General features: G+C 34.8%; 1 protein-coding gene across 1 annotated transcript in view; it reads left to right on the plus strand.

Moving 5' to 3' along the window:
* The first annotated feature begins 788 nt into the window (after window positions 1-788).
* The window catches only part of HFM1 (HFM1, ATP-dependent DNA helicase homolog (S. cerevisiae)), a 40,166-nt gene continuing 21,918 nt past the window's right edge, over window positions 789-19,036 (plus strand). Inside the window, 17 exon segments of the mRNA XM_009708006.1 lie at window positions 789-859; window positions 1,247-1,368; window positions 2,835-3,153; window positions 3,927-3,960; window positions 3,962-4,202; window positions 5,737-5,784; window positions 7,510-7,580; window positions 9,731-9,863; window positions 12,125-12,276; window positions 12,628-12,705; window positions 12,838-13,005; window positions 13,438-13,638; window positions 13,720-13,808; window positions 14,731-14,774; window positions 14,866-14,967; window positions 17,073-17,218; window positions 18,709-18,803. Coding sequence (XP_009706308.1) covers window positions 789-859; window positions 1,247-1,368; window positions 2,835-3,153; window positions 3,927-3,960; window positions 3,962-4,202; window positions 5,737-5,784; window positions 7,510-7,580; window positions 9,731-9,863; window positions 12,125-12,276; window positions 12,628-12,705; window positions 12,838-13,005; window positions 13,438-13,638; window positions 13,720-13,808; window positions 14,731-14,774; window positions 14,866-14,967; window positions 17,073-17,218; window positions 18,709-18,803 — 2,114 coding nt within the window.

The raw sequence follows: 19,036 nt of genomic DNA on the forward strand, positions 1-19,036 counted from the left end.
TCCTTAAACAAAATTAAGAGCTGTGAAACTTCTCAACAAAAACACATAAAGAAAAAATGTCTGATGCCTAGAGTTACTGCTAAATGAAAAACATTTAAAATAACTGGAGTATTTTTAAAACTGGTGTATATGATAGATAATTTAGAAATAATCTCTGGTCCTAATATTTCAGAACAAACCTGTTAACAACATTAAGGAGTTGGGCCCATACTCCAATTATCCAGGTAAGCAATTTGCATATAAGTAAAAAAAAAAAATCTGATTTGCTTGTAAATTAAAATAATTGCCTTTTTTTAGATAATAGAATAATTTTATTTTGTGAAAATTGACAGAATCTGATCATAAGACAGATTGTATTTTTCCATGAGAACAGAAACAATTTGAGAAAAAAATATATAGTCTGCAGTTGTAGAAAAGATTCTTAGCATTATTCTTAGAAATTAAATAATTTAACATAGACTTTATCTGGATCTTCACTCTTACTTACTCTTTCAACTTTCCCTCCTGACATGTCATGGTAATGTAAAGGTTGTTTAAAGTGCTGTCCTACAGGATTTTTTGGTCATAGGTAGTAGGAACCATATGTTATCAGGAGAGAGATTCTCTTTTTGAAGAAGAATTCAGGATGCAGGCAAGAGCTCTAGAAGGAAAAAATGTAGAAATTAAGTATTTGCACTTATAACTAATAAATTTTCTATGGCTTATACAGGTTCATTTCTAGTAATTTCAGTTTCACAGTTCATTGTGCTGCCTTTTGAGGATTAAGAGACTTCATATTTGATCTAAAAATGTTCAACTCTGCAGACATAGTCTTTTCATTGGATAATTTGTTTTATGAAAGACCAGATACAAGACAAAGGTAAATCTTTATTGTAAAATATATATAATTGTTTTGCAAGTTTTTTCACACTCTGAATCGTTTTACAGCAGAATTTTTTTTGATAACTCCCTTTTCTGTCTACCAATAGAAATGTGGAGCTAGAAATTTCCAGGTTCATAACCCGTACTCAGAAATGTTTTTCCAGACTGAAGTTTGAATGATGTGGTGTATCTTAGGGCTATAAGAAATACGGGTTAGCAGAAGTTTTGACTCAATTTTTTTGTGATTCAAAATCACATTAATTAAAAAATAAGACTATTTTTAGCATGAGAAACAGTAGGTTATTTATGATTAGTGATTTCGATCTAGATGTTGTGGAGGGTGCTTAAAGAATGCTTTTACCTTATATTTGCCTGTTAAAAATAGGTATCTAGAAAATGAAGAGCCTAAGATTTGGTGTATTGCACCTGCTCCAGCTATTGCTGAAATTCCAGCTGCAGAGGAGTTACAGAGGGAACTGGAAAAAAACACAGCCAGCGCTCATATGGGTAAAATATCATAGAATAGATTCATAGAATCACTTAGGTTGGAAAAGACCTTTAAGGTCATCGAGTCCAACCGTAAGCCCAACACTGCCAAATCCCACTAAACCGTAATATTTGACATTCATTTTGAATGGCTTAACAAATAATTAGCTTGACAGATAATTCCTCCTCTTTCTTTTAATGCTGTGAAATTCGAAATATTCTAGGTATGCAAATATAGACAAAGAATGTATTTTAGTTGAGAGTGATGATCTTACATATGTTTGGAGTATCAGAAGTCCTCTTTGGGCATATACAGGCTACAAGTTTACTGTGCAGAAGCAGGCAAGGTAACGAGTATGATTGAAATTTCAGCTACTCCCCATTGTTCCACGAAGCATCGTAACACAGTGGGAAGCAGCTGTAAGAGCACAGTGCAATACATGAGTCTGATGACCTGTCTCTCACCCACAGAAAACAGAGTTTATATGATCCTAACTTTCTTCTTTCTATTTGGAGCTTTTTTCAAATTGCTATTCAGGAGGCCAAATATGAATCTGGCCATTGATTGCTGCGAAGTGGAGTATTCCTTCCATCTAGACATTCATGATCACCCTAAGGAAATTGATTTTAAAGAATTTGGTTGCTTTATCTCTATCAATTAGTTTTCTGCGTTTCTTAGCTGCTGTGCTGATTTATGATATTCTCTATTTAGGAATTGCATTGTTAAAACAGAAGGGTTTTTTTCTACTTTATGGAAGAGCAATTCCATTAAGAACTAATAATTCAAATAAGCTTTCTGATGTTTGCAGAATTAGAACTGTTGGGATTATGTCACAAACAGGCCATTGTAATTTTAAGTTTCTAGATGGATAACACTGAAATTAACAGGCTGCAGAATAGAGCTGTTCTGTAGTCTTGTTGCATTCAATTGCTTATTTTTGCTCTTGCCTTCCTTTTACTGACAGCAATACGTGTATGGTCAGCCAGATCAGGACACTGATCCTATTGAGAACTAACCCTGCAAAATGTGATAATTAACCAAGATGACTATGAAACCAGCCTGTCACCAACATCGTTACGAATTTTGACAGTTGAGATTGCAGGGTTTATCTCACACCTATTTGTAGTAGAAACTTCAAGCTTGGTCATTGTGTCATTTTTTAAAAAAGACCATTTTTATTCTGGGACAGGGTGAAGAGTTTCTATCTTACAAACTACTTCATAGTTCTGAGGAATAGTTTTGCTCCATTACTTTGTATAGGAAGCATAGAAAGTGACTCTATGTTAAAAACTTTTTAATGGACAACAGATGCATTGCATTCATCAGCATGAGTCATAAAATATACACTAACACTTGCAATAAGGTAGAAATATCAGTTCATATAATATATGTGAATTTGGCTTATTCTATGTGGAAGAGATTTAATAAAATTACTGTGAATAGGAATATTAATATTAATAGAAATAATAATCTATTGTTTTTGTAGGAGGGAGAAAGCACCAGAAGTTTATACAACAATGTAAGTGTAACGCTGAGGAAGTAAATGATGAATCACCAGCACTTGTTCATTTTGGCATAGCCTCTGAAGAAGTGCTCCAATTAAGTGTAGAAGAAAAAGAAAAAATTAGTTTTCAGCATGAAAGTCTGAAAATGGTTTCATTGTTTCTCTCTTCTGACCAAGATAAATCTAAAACAGGAACAGGGGTTTCTCAGCAACCTGGTGCAAATTTTTCACAAAATAAAATGGTACCTAATCTTCCAGAAAACAGTGATGATGAGAGTGTACATTCAACCTTAAGAAAAAGGTACGCATCTAGGCAATTCTGATAATTTATCAACTGTCAGAATCATATGATTATTTTAGATACATTTGTTAAACGCAAGGTTTTGGATCCTTCAATTGAAGGCACTTTAACAGGGCTCCAGGCAGTAATTCTTTTCAGCATAAGGAAAAAGGATGTTTCCTTTTGGCAATATTTTAGTACTGTAATTAAATGTGTCCTGAGCTCAGCCTCTTAGGAGAAAAGTAAGGATAAGGTTTGTTGCTTTCATTTTAAAGAAATTGTTAGATAACAAAGGTTTTTCAAAATACTATTCTGAGTTCTTTACCCACATGGTAACAAGCAAGAAGGCTAAGATCACTTGCTTTTCAGAGTAGCAATCAGCCAGCCAGGAATATCTTGAGCAGTTCTCAGTATGATTTCAGTGCTGCCTGGGAGGAGAGGTTTTACAGATAAACTCCTCTTCCATGCCCAGCTATTCTCATTCCTCAGAACTTGTATATGTTCATTGTTTTTGATTATGCAGAGATTGACACTTAATCTGCTATTGGGATTCAGAGCCCATCTGGTCAGGCAGTTCTTTCAGGTTCTTTCTAGAATGAAAGTAAAGTTAAAATGTGTCTTGAAAGGGGTCTTCTTCAGGTAGAAGAGTGTCAGATCAAATCAGGTTAGATACAAACTTTCATATGATTGTATCTTACTAGTTCTGCTTCTAATACAATTATACATCTTTTTCAAATATTAGAGAAACTGTGTAACATTACAACAAACTGATGAAAATCCTGGATCTTTTGCAGCTTATTTAAAATGTCTGGTTATATGTGCAAAAATACATTATTTATATACAGTATTTAAAGATAGTTCTATTGATGTAAAAGAAATTTATACGTACTGAAATACAAGTGAAAACATGAAAGAAGTGAAAAAAGTTTTATGGAGAAATAATCATCATGCTCCAATAACTAAAGACTCAGATTTTACTCTGCATAGGGTAAAGGATGGAGACATTGCGTCTAAAAATGGAATTAAAATGAAGTCATTTTCTAGTGCTTCAGAGATTCTGGATATGACAGGTAATTATTACTCTATTTCAAGAAAAATAGTCCAATGTCTGTCTTTGCTATATACTAATAATGGATATCCATGATCTGAGGTAGAGTGAAGAACATTTTCCCACCAGCTCAAGGTGAGATAATTGGCTAAACTTGATAGAAGGTATTGCAATTCTGTGGAACTTAATTGCATTGTTGTTTAATATGAGCTGGGTAAATGATTTATGAAGAAGAGTCACATTTTCAAAAGTGCCAAGTGATGTAAACCTTTTTGAAAATGTCACTTCAAATCAGTCCCCTAAACAATTTGAAAAAGAACAGCCTTGTCCCTTCATGTGGTAAACCGTCTCATCTTCATTTGAAACCGGAAATGGAAAATGAAATGTTTATTTGTGATGTGGCTCATACTTGTATCTTTGTAGAAATAGATTTTAAATAGGAAAAATCTGGAAAATGGAGGAAAGTGGTGAGAATTTTGATGCAATGATAAACTACTTGGTTTAGAAATTAGTTTTTAATAGTTTTTAAATATGTGTGGTTTATTTCTAGGTTTTAAGCTTTTGGGGACAGGGATTCATTGCATCTGTGTATTGTACCTTGTGTACCTGGCTAACTGCTACAGAAATACAGAATAGAAAAATAGTTCTAGCAGGAGATTGTAGGGCAGGGGGATTTGGAGGATGGAATTTGGAGGCTGGTCAGGAATGGAAAACATTATTCCTGTCTGATTGCCTTCTGAGCAATGGTGACAAGATTTGTGGGTGAGGGGAGAGCAGTGGATGTCATTTACTTTGACTTCAGCAAGGCTTTTCATAGAATCGTAGAATGGTTGAGAAACACTGTATTCAAGAACATTCTTGTATCCAAGTTAGGACATTAGGAATGGATGGACAACTGCATGGGTGAAAAAAATGGTTGGATAGTCAGGCTCAGAGGCTGGTGGTTAATGGGTCACACTGCCCACATGCCTGCCACAAGTGGAGTTCTGCAGGGGTCTGTCCTGGAGGACGGAGCTGCCAGGGGTCTCATGAAATTCAGGAGGAATGAATGCAGAGTCCTGCCTGAGGGAAGGAGAAGAAGCCCTGGGGTTCCCCTGGGTTGGACTGGCTCAGGGCAGCTCTGCAGAAAAGTGTCTGGGGTCTGGTGAACAGCTCACTGAACGTGGGGGAGCAGTGTGCCCCAGCAGTAATGAAGGCCGACAGCATCCTGGGCTTTCTTAACAGGAGCAAAGCCAGGAAGTTGAGGGAAGTGATTATCCCCTTCTTGGCACTTTTGAGATTGCATCTAGATACTGTGTCAGGTTTTGAGCCTGTAGTACAGGCAAGAAATCCTTAAAATGGAGTGAGTTCAGCAAAGGTCCACCAAGATGGTCCTTTCAAATTATAAGCTTGTGACCTCCCTGTCCTATTCTGTCAGCGCCTTCTTTATCAGCTGGACCTTGTTACAGCCTTGCAGCTCCTCACAGAACACATAGCTTGGGGTCAGGAAGATATTTTTCATGGTTACTGTTTGAAAACAAATATGGTTTTATAAATTTACTACTTTATTTCTTTAGGAACTACAGGAAGAAAATTGGAAATTTTGAGGGCTGTTACAGAAATACGTATCCTTGTATTTGCTGTATCTGATTTACTGATTTTATTACAATGCTTTTACATTTACAAAATTATAGTGTTTAATTTGTAGCCATAGGAACTCATTCATTACACTGTAATAGTTTTGATTTGTAACGTAATGCTGGGAGTCAAATGATGAATAGATGTTTACCCTTTGGACTACCAAAGCTAGAATGAAAATAGGATAACTTATAGATCATTCATTGCTAAGCAAATTTATTTTTATTTCAAACATTCAAATTTTATCCTCAAATCTGTGTATTTTTACAATGTAAAATTTTTAGTTTTCATGTTTATTTCAGGCAGGTTTTATATACAAAGACACATATACACCTATATCCACTTATACTTTATATAAAGGAAAAGTGAATTAAAGGCTCATTAGGAAAACTGAACCTTACCTTTTGTCCCATTTTCTCAGGATAAAAGAAACTTCATGTATTCCTTATAGGTCTGTATTTATGTTATAGTTCCCTACAGTATATTTCCATTCTTTAAGCAGATTTTTACAATAGTTTTCCTTCTTGGCCCTGCCTTGATCCCGTAACATAATTAACCATCCATCTGTATGTGTCAAACTTCCTTTTTGCTTTTTTTACACTGTTTTTTCAATATTTTGTTTCTAGGAACCTGTCAAATGGTAGGTTAAATATCAGGAAGAGGAAGTGTCTAAATTTAGGCAACTTAAATTCATGTGAATAGCTTTAAGAAGTGTCATAATTTCCAAAATTAGTAAGGAGTCCATTGTTCTGAATTTGCCAATTACAGGTAGTCAATGTTGTGCATTTTGAAAATAGATCACTTATTTAGAGAAGTCTTTTTAAAAAAATCCTTATTTTCTTTAGTCTGATATTACTTGCTTATCTTTACCCATTTTTTAACATTTATATTTAACTACTTTTATTTCTTGTTTTACTCCTTTTTGTTTTCCTGTTTATTTGGTCTTTTAATGTAACATCAATCTGAGGCCTCAGCAGTTCCTTGTTCTTGTTACTGTTGGTGTTATGTCTGACTGTGTGTGCATCCTCAGCCTGATCAGATGGTTACAGTTAGTCTGCTTGTGTGGCTTCAATGCAAGTCCAGTCACTCATTTGGATTTGTAATACAACAATACTCTCTTTTCCTCTTACCCATATTTTAGATAAGAATGTTATTTAGATAGGAATACGCAATGTTAGCAATTGAAAATACCTTTAAAACTACTGTCAGCACTAACAGTTCATAGGTGAATTTCTTTGCTACTGTTATGACTGGACAAACCATATTATGGTAACTGATTTGTGTTATATTACGATATAATGTGACCATTTACACTTTAGATACGCTAACAGCATGCTCTGCTTGCCCTTGTATCTGGTCTTCAGTGTAGAATAAAGCTTTTGTCCTTTGCAGTTTCAGGTTCCATAGTTGTATACCATTCCATGAAGCCTGTGCCAGGGAGGAGGTTCTTGATTATTGGTGTAATCCTGACACCTCTCAAATAGGTAGTGGGGTTTTTTTGGTGAAGTGGAATATATGGCACACTAAGAATCTAAATAAAACTGCTAAATCATTTAATAGGTTACTTTTTTATTATTTTTTACAAGCCTGTATCAGTGAAAAATTTTTGCATGTGTTTTAAGATTGCATTTAAATTACAAGAAAGATGCATTTACAGTTCTAAAATAAATTTTATAATTTTCACTCAATTTAAATTCCTTAATGTTGTCAAGCAACCCAATTTAGAAGTATTTTTAAGGAGTTCCCCTATTTTAACTATGCACAGTCTAAAGCTTTGGATGATGTAAGTATGAAACATTAGCTGCAACTGCAAGTAGTATTTCATAGATAAATTTAAATGATACTTTGATATTCAGAACTTAAAAGGGGTTAGAAAATTGTAATATATCTAGAACCTCTTCCTGGAACAGTTGAGCAGGGTTGTGCTTAGCTGGGAGAAGAGACTAGAAGAACTTCTAAAAATGTTTTCCTCAGTTTTAAATACACGTGTGTGAAGATGTGAATTATATGTGTATTTGTGCATATAGATTAGTAATATTTTTTTTAATGATTTTCACAGGAAGATTAAGAAAAGCAGAACTTTAGAGAAGGTTGTCCTTTTGAAGAAGTGATGTTTGTCTGTGCCCTTTTTATCAGCTATGCTCTTTCTTTAAAACCCAAAACTTATTTTGAAAGCAACCAATTTGAGAAAGATTGTATTATAGATGTGCAGAGAGGATATACAGGTTCCATCAGAGTCTTCAACAGAGCATTTGAAATTTTTATTCAACTCTAGGGGAAGTCCCAGTGTCATTCACAAACATTTCTAAGCATGTTTTTTAAGCTACTTTTGATGTTGCAAGTGTTTTTGTTTAAATTTCTTAACCACTAAGTAGTGTTTTATAAAGAAAAGTTTTTAAGAATGGTGCTTGTATGAACAGAATAATGTTGTATTTAAATCATATGGGGGAGCTATATTTTTGATTTTTTTTCCTTACATTTTTAGTTTTATGCATAGATTTGGAGTGTTTTTCCTTACTTTCAAATTTGTGTTTATCTTCTGATGAGAGTTATATATCATATTGACCTGTAAAATAATCTTGTGTGACTCTTTGTTCCTAGAGTAATGGAAAACTGCAGCTGTAAGCAAGATTTACTTTCATGAAAGTTGCAAAAACAGAGCTCTCAGGGCAATAGTTTAAAGAAAAAAAAAATTATTTTATTTTAACTACTCATGTATTGGTATTCCTAAATATACACTTGCTTCTAAGGTACCAGGAAGGACAAGGTTTGCTTATCAATCATGTATAAGACTTGACATGTTGTTAAAAAATTAAGAGAAATCACCATATTAAAAAGATAATGGTCCTGTGTATGTTTTTTAATTGGTTAAACTTGCAAAATTCAACCTGATAGCAACTCTCTGGTTCCAAGAAATGAGTTGTAAGCATTCAACTTGGTAGAATTTCTCTGATTGATTCACAGTGAGTGTTACAAAGGATTATTTAACAAAAATCAGGGAAAATTTTGTATTTGTATAGCATTCATAATTCATTGATCTTTATGAGCATTGGAAAACTGGGAATGGTAGGTGAAGAACACAGATAATTCCTGCAGCTGTTCAGCAGTACAGTCAGTGTCAGTCATTGCTACAGTTATTTATAAATCAAGTACTAGGTGATTCCCATTCATCCTTGTGAGCTCCTAGAAATAGCTTTAGAGCATTAAGGAGAGGGGAAGGACCCAAAAATAGTAGAATCCATGAGGAGTTGGGAGGGAAGGAAGGAAGCGAAGCTGTGCAGAGCGTGCTGCATGGAGGGAGGGTGGGTGAGTGACACTGCAGAGGAGGAAGGAGGGTAGAGTCAGCTTGGTCAGAGAAAAATGAGGGAACCTGACGTGGACGTACCTCACTTCTAAGATGGTGGAGGATAGAATGTGGGGGAAGGAAGGAAGGAAACAGTCATACAAAACCTACTTTCGTCATTATTGAAAACTTAACGTTCTATTAAAATGTTATATATTCAACAATGTTGGAATTTTGAATGCAGATTGAATTACAGAAAGAAAACAAATTGCACTTTGAATTTGAGCACAAAATACCTCTTTCTAATAAGCCTATGTTTGGTTGCAGTTGGACATTGACAGTGATTCTATATTAATGTCATCTAAGGCTAGATATTGGATTTTTTTTGTTTGTTGCAGAATGGTAGACTTCATTACATAATAACTGTAGATGAACAGTATCTTATTTATGTTTCTGGGGCGGATGTGTAGCAGATGTTCTTTCTTTTGCTCTAAAAGTTCACATCTAATACAAAATTTCTTAGAGGATTACATATATCAATGTAATAATAATTTCCTTGTGTTGTTTTCCCCTAGACAATGCTTTTGAAATGTATGACTAGGTACAATGGATAGTTGTGTTATATTTACTACTTTGCAATTCTTTCCTAGCTTCTTTATACAGATAGGAATTTTGTGATTTGTGCTCCGACTGGTTCTGGAAAAACTGTAATGTTTGAGCTAGCTATTACCAGGTTACTCATGGAAGCCCCACTGCCTTGGTTAAATATTAAAGTTGTTTACAGTAAGTATTATACAGCTTTAAACATTTTGGTGACAGCAGTAGAAAATGTCATTCTGTAAATGTGGAGATCTAAAGTGAGTGTTTTAATAATATTGAAATTAAATATGTTAAGAAATTGTGACCTACTTCATTCTTTTAAAAGTTGTTGCTTTTAGGGTTTGTTTATTTGTGATACCATTGTAACTATTAGTATTTAACAGCACTGTTAATTGTAGTGTTCAGCATTGTCTATACAAAGAAAAATTAAAAAATCTTGTGGAAAGTTTGTCCTCTAAGAAGGCAAGGTGTACATGAAAAGGGAAGAAGGAAGCAAAGGAAACTAAAACAAATTCTTCATGACAGAGCCAGAAATCATGAAGTATCTTTTGTATGCCTGCCTGTTGCTCTGAGATGAGGATCAAATTTTCCAATATTCACTTGCCTGGCAAGGTTTCATGCTAACTGTTCCTTTCCGTCTACTAGTTCAGAGGCAACAGAGCTGTGATCTTCATGAATTTATTTGATCTCTATAGGAACTAATGAAAATACTTGAACATAGTCACAACCATTACACTTTTTTTTCTTTCGTTCCTGAAGAATTGAGTTCATATCGTGGAAATCAGATTAAATTGGTGGTTTTGTCCCAGTTTTAATTAATTCATACAGTGATATATTTGTCAGTCTTGCTATTAATGGTTAATCTTTATTTTTACAAAAGTTTCAACCTAATTTTTTTTTTTTAATTCCAATGTGTTCAATTTCTTACAATAAAGCTACTGTTGATTTAGATTTTACTGTGTATTGTAAACAGATCATGTATAAACAGGCATGTATTATAGTTTCTCTGCCAGCAGTTCAAGGTGGAACATTTCAGTGTACTGTAATGTTTTTGATTGCCTTGGTAGAATTGATACAAATTGGCCGATTGGAACTTTCAGTAAGGAAGCAGTTACTTCTGGTGGAATTAGATCTGCTGACCTTTCCAGGTTCAACAATAATGGAGAAGGAGACATGTCAGTTTTCTGAATGGTGGAACAGTGGTGTTAATCAGATTATGTACTGCTGGAGTGTGCTCTGGTACCTGGTTTGTCAGTGGCCCAATGTATGTGAATTAGCTTGCAGTAGTTGTATGAATTAGAGTTGTTTCCTGGTAGCTTTAACACATGGTAAGGATTGGTGACTAAAGTTCCAGGAGCAATCACTAGCTTCTTGCATTCTTGCATAGCAAAAGATTATTACTTATGCAATTTTGTGAGTTACTTGCTGGTAGCTTCATCAGTTTTCTGGAGCTAGTGATGTCCCCTGCTTTATAGACCACTGGTATGCTTATGAGATTTTACACCTCCTTCTGAAGCAGAAACTAGTTCTTTAAATCTCTTCATCTTGGGGATCACTTGTCAGCTCATACGCAGAAATGGTTTGTATTCCAGTGGCTGTAACTAGCCTAGAATGTAATCACTGCAAGATCTATTTTATTACTGCTGTTTTTCGGATCATATGTAGATCACTTCTTCTTTCACTTCAATCACTGCAATTTCCATATAGATTACCCGTCCAATATAGACTTCATGTGTTGCTAGTATCAGTCCTTGTAGAGAATTACTTCTGATTTCTAGAAATCAACCTCCATCTGCAAAAGTATAGTATGTATCCTCAGGAAAAAAAAAAATATATGAAGAAATAGATTGTTTTAGGAGTCTGTTCATGAGAACCAGCATCAGAACTGTTAGCTGCTCAGTATGACCCTGATTGCACTTAACTGTACATTTGGTTTAGATAGATTTTGATTTCTTCTGGTATTCTATCTCTTGCTCGTGGATGGTTTCACATTTATAACCCCTTTTCTCTCTGAATACAGAGTGCTCAAATCATTCTGAACTGGAAGAAGATTGATATTTGTATATTCTTCCATTAGAAAAGTTGTATTTCCTGTGGTTTCTTCTGTCTGTGAGAAAGCCTTTGATAGCTGAATGGTTGCTTCCATGTGGGATTGAGGAAAAAATCAGGATTAAGAGAGAACTTAAATAACGTTAATTAAAGGGTTCTGTTTCTGCTGCTAGGGAAGATTTGGGGCCCAAATCTCAACATTGATCTGTGCATGTGGAATAGGATAATGATAATAATACCAGTTACAAATTTTATGGTTCTGGGACCAAAGCTGAAAATTAGGGAAATTAAATTCAAGAAGACATCTTTAAAATGTATGCATTTAGCATCTTTAGCAATACAGTTGAAGATTTGGTTTTCCTGATGTAATTCTGATTATTTTGTGTTATTTTTAGTGGCTCCAATAAAAGCTCTCTGCAGTCAGCGTTTTGATGATTGGAAAGAAAAATTTGGACCTATAGGACTCAGCTGCAAGGAACTGACAGGAGATACAGTGATGGATGATTTATTTGAAATACATCACGCTCACATTATTATCACTACACCTGTAGGTTTCAATCCCAGTTCTTACAAAAACCTAGAGTAAGCAGACGTTAGTAGTCTACTAATTCTATGCTACTAGGACTGCTCTTTCTTTTGTAATAAGTGGTAATTTTATGATCCTTTTTGCCTGCACACTGCTGTGCATACTATTACTTCATGTAACCAATAGTTAGTAATATAATAATGTGCCAGATGAAACATACATGGCATTAGCTTGAAATAATTTAACTGATTTTGTATAAAGATTTATTAAAGTTTTGGCATGTCTGCCTGTACTGTACTTCTGGCATATGCTGGCCTTTAAAACATCTTCCACCTTCTGTTGTTGTTTTGTTGTGTTCGTTTTTTCTCCTAGGAAAAATGGGATAGCATGACTAGAAGGTGGAGAGACAACTCTATAGTCCAGCTTGTACGACTGTTTCTCATTGATGAAGTAAGAAAATCAATGTTTTATATGCACTGGTTTTGTTCTTGAAGATAAAAGGAAACTTAGAAAATATAACATTCATTTAATACATGTATAGACTGGAGAAATATTTAGCAAATCTTTTAAAATTCCGAATAGGTGCATGTTATAAAGGATGAAAGCCGTGGCGCAACATTAGAAGTTGTAGTCAGTCGGATGAAGACTGTTCAGTCTTCTCTTTGGCGTCTTTTAGAGAATCGTGACCATGACAGTGTTCCTCCCTTGAGATTTGTAGCTGTTTCTGCAACAATCCCAAATGCTGAAGATGTAAGAGTTACATTTTAACTGTATTTTAATTAATGTAGTTGTATTTTATAAAATTTACCTGGAGTTACAAATTCAGATTGAGAACAAAGTTGTCATTTTGAAGCTGTCAGCTGAAGACAGCTATGAGGTTGATATTAATGTAACAAATTACCTACAACCATATGGAACTATCAGCCAAGTATGGACATGCTTCAGTTTTAGATTTCTGTCCATGACTTTTGTCTCTTAACTACAAATCACAACAGACTTGAGATTTCGGTCCGAATTATATTGATCCTTTAGAATGTGATTTTCATGATAAAAGCAATGTCAAATGTGTTAATAGTTTACATGTGACAAAAGCTAAGTTAATTATTGTGTGATGCAGTTAGAGCAGAGTGTGTTTAAAAGCAGAAATTTATAATTTCTATTCTATTTCTTCTTTTCTTAAAGATTGCGGAATGGCTTTCAGATAGTAAGATGCCTGCTGTATGTCTGAAAATAGATGAGGATCAACGACCAGTGAAGCTACGCAAAATTGTTCTTGGTTTTCCTTGCAGTGATAATCAGACAGAATTCAAATTTGACTTAACTCTTAACTACAAGATAGCTAGTATTATACAAACATACTCGGAACAAAAACCAGCACTTGTGGTACAACAGGTTTTTTTATCACATTTGAAATTGTTTCTTTCTTAAAAGTGTTGATTCAAAAAAATCTTGTCTTATTTATAGTTTTGTGCCACAAGGAAAGGAGTACAGCAGGCCGCTTCTATTCTTGCAAAAGATGCTAAATTTCTACTGAGTATAGAACAGAAACAAAGGTATTTTTATATTTGAGTTGTTAATAAGTGTTTGTGTATTTCAGTAAACCTGTGACATCTGTGAAGAAAGCTGTTGAGCTAATACAGTTTCTAGCAGAGAAGTGTCTGCAACAAAATCATCATCACAGTTGACATTCTTTTTGGTAAACTGGCACTCTTCTTGGGAAGTTTATTTGCTTCTCAGATTTTTAGGGTACTTTTCCCAAACCTTAAGTTATTTCTAAAAGCTGCTTTCTAACATACAAATGTTAATTCGTATGGACCTGTAAGACCTTGTAGTGCAAAGATTAAGCATATGAATAGTTGAATTGGATGTGGTCTTACCAGTGTTTTAAGTTAAGCCATAAGAAGTCTTTGCGTTATCAGATACCTTTGGTAAATACAGCCCTGACCTATATTAATTAGTATTTACTTCAGGGTTGCCTAGTCACGGCAGCTGCAGAAACTACTTCCTGATTTTGGACCTCCAAACATGGTCGTCTTTGCCTTATGTGAACAGCACATCTAGATTGTAGGTCCTGACTTGGAAAGATAACTGGGCTGGAAATGCTGCAGCAGCTGCCCCAGAGAGTCAGTTTGTTCCCTTTGCAAGGATGGGAAAGGTGGTGGTTGAAAATTTCCAAAGAATGTATATTTTTAAAAGTTATTTTAAGACTATGTCCTTTTAATAGTCTGACATGTAGTTGAAAACTAAGAACATACTTAAAAAGTGCAAATGCGGTAGAACTATGGGAATGTATGTAAAAATGTACATGTCAAAGAATACATCTTACAATCTTTAGTGGGGTAACTGTGTACCTAGTTTCATGTGAAGCTTTATTTTTACATTTTAAAAACATACTTGTGTCTTTGTATATTCCACTTACATTACTGAATCTGCTTTGTGATTTTGAGGTATTCTTTTTGTGTGTGTGTTGTATAGATTACAGAGGTCTGCAAATTCATTGAAAGATTCCAAACTGAGAGGTAAATATAACCTACTGTTTTTCTGCTCTGTGAATGAATACTTGCTTGAGTAAACTTAGTCAAGTGATGAATATAATTATTTCATTATCAGATCTTTTAATGTGTGGTGTGGCTTATCATCATGCGGGTATGGAGATATCTGACAGAAGAATAATTGAAGGAGCTTTTACGGCAGGAGACTTACCAGTACTTTGTAAGTAAATTTAACTTTGGAATTCAAAATGTTAATGCATCCTGAGAAGACTGCAGTTTGGAAGTGGTAATATTTTATGATTCTATAGTTTGTTTAGCCTTTGGAATTACTTTGTGAAATCCAGATAAAGATATGTTTCACATGCACTTTCACCCTGCAAGTATATATACACACTGATACTAAAGACCATAGAACTTTTCCTCTTTTCAGCATACACGGAGGTCATCCTCCCTTATGTCTGTATAGGTCTGGCCATGTCCATTTCCTTTTCATACCACTGAGCCATCCTGTTGAGGTGGAACTCTGCTAGTGAGTCTTTCCTCAGAGTTCACATGATGTTTTCTTTGTTTGTGTCCTTCGCAGTAGTGGCTTCCCTGAAGGTAATCTTTTACATTTGTGCTTCTTAGATGGGCAGGATACTATTTTCAAACTCCCATGCAAGGTATTTTGACTGATAGGGAGGTTCCTAAGAAATATTCCATCTGCTGTTACCTGAAATGAGAAGGTATCTGTTTGACGCATGATTGTCTCATCTCATCCAGGCTTTCTTTTTCTGTAAAAAAAGATTCAGACCCTATGGGGAATTGTCTTTGTATTTCATGTAGAACACTGAAAGATTCATAGATTTTTTTTCTTTCCTGTACAATGGTCATGACTTAATATGAAAATTTAAGGTAGATACCCTGACATGATACAGCAACCTTACTAGAGTTGCAGTGTCCATGGCATTAAAAAGTCTCTGCATCCCTGCAATCTACTGTACTTTGGCTGTCTGGTGCACTGTGTATGGCTTTGCCAACTGCGGTGCCATTTCTGAAATTCAGGAGACTGTGGTTCTACAATTGCTCTTTGCAAAAATAACTGTGAGACCCTGTGCCACAGCTGAGCACGATGTGAATGCACATATGGACTACCACTGAAAGAATGCAAAGTTTCTTATTGGTACCGAAGTCCTTTGAAATTTACATTTTGTATTGATATTTCAGAATTGTCTGAGATACTAGAATTACATTTCTACAACTGAGGGGAAACTGAAAGAGTATGGGACATATTCCACTTTATATGTCTGTGAATATGGTGGGGGTAAGGTTTTAACGTACCTTTCACAAATACTGCAAAGGGAAAGAATTCTTTGGTCTTGAAATAGAGCGTACATATACTCACATTGTGTGTGTACATGCATACATGGACTGAAGCTTTGATTGCACTGGTAAGTAATCTTTCTTTGCAACTTTTTTATGGTTAGGTCATTTTGCTTTGGCAAATTTCCCATATTGCGTACCATCACAATATGAAAAACAATAGTATTCTCACAAGATGGTGTGGTTATGCCTTTAGTTTAGATTGGACGATTCTTTCCTGATGCACCTATAATTACTAATTTTAGTTCTCCTTTCATTTCAAAAAAGAACTGGATAATTCTTTAATACTTTATTTTACTAGTAGAATAGTTATATCAGTTGGCCTGTATAGCTCGCTTTCCATGTTCAATTCCTGACACCCCGGATATTCGTTAAAGAAAATGAATTAGAAAACATGGCTGTGAGGTAATTTGCCACAAACTTGACTGGTGTTTTCCATATGAGAATGTGTATTGGTAAAGTATTGTGAATAGTATTGGTGGTGATTCTCATTCGGTACCATGGACGTAAACAATGCTAATGACTGATGACTTAAAAAAAATAGATCTTAAAGGTATTGATTACTACAAAGCCAGATGAAATCATGGCTGTATTCAAATATGTATCCATGAAGAAATATGAATAATGTTTCTTCAGTGTGTGTGTGTTATATTGAAGATGGATTGGATTCTGGATTATCTCCAAATGTTAAGGAATGTTCAAATAAAAATATCTGGGATGTAATTTGTTAAAGAATATTTGATAAGAAATGAATGCTGATGATCAGATACACAGAAACTGTTATGCAAATACATATCTGTAATCTACATCTAATTCTTTGTGGTGCAGAATGCCCACTGACTTCATTAGAAAATAAGAGCTCTTATGAATCAAGAGTTAGTCACTATTCTGCTGCTTGTTTAATGTCTGCCAGACATTTCGATGGTGTTCACCTTGCAATCAATATACTTTAATCTGATGTAGTTACTACTAGCACCTTAGCTATGGGAGTCAATCTACCTGCACATCTGGTGGTTATAAAATCCACAATGCACTATGTTGGAGGAGTGTTCCAAGAGTACAGTGAAACTGATATTCTGCAAATGATGGGGAGAGCAGGAAGGCCTCAGGTAAGTTAATGCTATATTATATTGATGCTATCTATAGGCAAATCAGTGGAAACTATTCTTGGCAAAGAAACTACAGTGCCAACAATTTTACTGCAGCATTTGATTTTTAAAGGGTTGTTATTAATATTTAAATTACTCCTGGGTAATTTCTTAATTGAGAAATAAATTTATTTGCTTTTATATTGTCCACTAGAAAGTATTGCTGCACCTTGCTGAGGAAAAAGATCTGAAGATTACACAATGAATGGGGATTAGAGAAAAAGTAGGAAGCTGACATACAACTTATAAATTGCATGATAAAAATTCTGGGATATTGAATAGTATAGAAAGCAATGTGCTTTTGTTCTCATAACATCAGAAGAAGAAAACATCTAATTGAATTAGAAGTGGAATAGAGGGGGAGGGTCAGAAACACTGCCTTCAAAAAGCTGTAACTCATGTTGTTTCCACAAGAGGTTGCTGATGCCGTGAATGCTATGTTTTAGACAAGGTTTAGACGTTGCTTTGGTTGTAAAAAGGGGATGTAGTGTGGTGTTTTAATCATACCTCTTTAAACTCTCCGAATCATTCATGTTAAGTGTTACAGTTTGAAGTCTTAATTTTCAGAAATGCAGGTAAAGCCTAATATGGGAGATGGCTTACCTCACATCTGTCTCAAGGCTGCTTATGTTAGCCACTGTGGTACATTGTGTACATGACAGTATTTTATGTGGACCTAAGATCTAAACTAGTAAGGAAATTCCAATATTCCCAACTTTCTAACTGATTGGGGTTTTTTTGCTAGAGGTTGTAATTCAGTAAGATTTTTAAAGTTGTGACTCAGAATCCTAAGCCACTTTAACTTAATGAGTCAAGACCTGAAATATTTACTAAGTTCTGCCTTTCAGTATTACATACACTAATCTGACCTTAAAAAAATGCAAGTCAAGAAACTTCTCTTACAAGAAACAGTCTAACAGTATTTTTTCCATTACAAAACAAAACAATCTAAGTAAGGTGGCTTGAGAGTAGATGATGAAGATTATAAAAATGAAGATTATAAAAATGAAGATGATAAAAAATTACTATAAAAGGCACTGTTCATTCAAGACTTTCTGCTGTTTGGGGGTCACTAAGAATTCATGTCAGTAAATTATTTTCTGTAGTTGTGGTTTGAAATCTTTTCCTTAGCTGTGGACCTTGTAAGGACGTCAGTAACAGTTCACGTTTGTGTTGTTTCTCCACATGTCTCTGTCATATGTACATTAGCACATAGAGGCTGGTGCGCTGACCTACCTGCCAGCAATGGCTGGAATCCCAAGTCCTACTTACTACCCAAATGAGTTAGAACTTGCCTTTAAGTTAGGGAGGCCTTGGTATTGAACAGCCATTTCAACAAGAACTTTAAGAAAACAGTTTTAATGGTTTCAACAGATATGTGATGCATATTCAGCTGGAATTTTTTTGCGAAGAGCTAGAAAGCAGGTTTTGTTCATGGTTTTATTTTTCAGTTTGACACTACAGCTACAGCAGTTATTATGACTCGTTGGAGTACAAGGGAGAAGTATATACAGATGTTGAATGGGGCTGATATAATAGAGAGCAGGTAACTAAGTATTTTTTATAAAACTATAGATGGTAGCAATGCTTCATAGTTTCTACAGAATGTGGTTTTTTTCAGGTGCGTTTTGGGGTATTTTTTTTGGTCTATTTAGAAGAAATTTAAGAAAAATTTAAGGAAAACCAAATCAAGCAATTCAGATGTTAACAGCCTCTGGTTTATTAGCTGAAAACATCTTTAGAACATCTTAAACTTAAACACACACACAAAAACGTTGT

Source organism: Cariama cristata, unplaced genomic scaffold, assembly GCF_000690535.1.
Source record: "Cariama cristata isolate BGI_N322 unplaced genomic scaffold, ASM69053v1 scaffold21619, whole genome shotgun sequence".
NCBI lineage: Eukaryota > Metazoa > Chordata > Aves > Cariamiformes > Cariamidae > Cariama > Cariama cristata.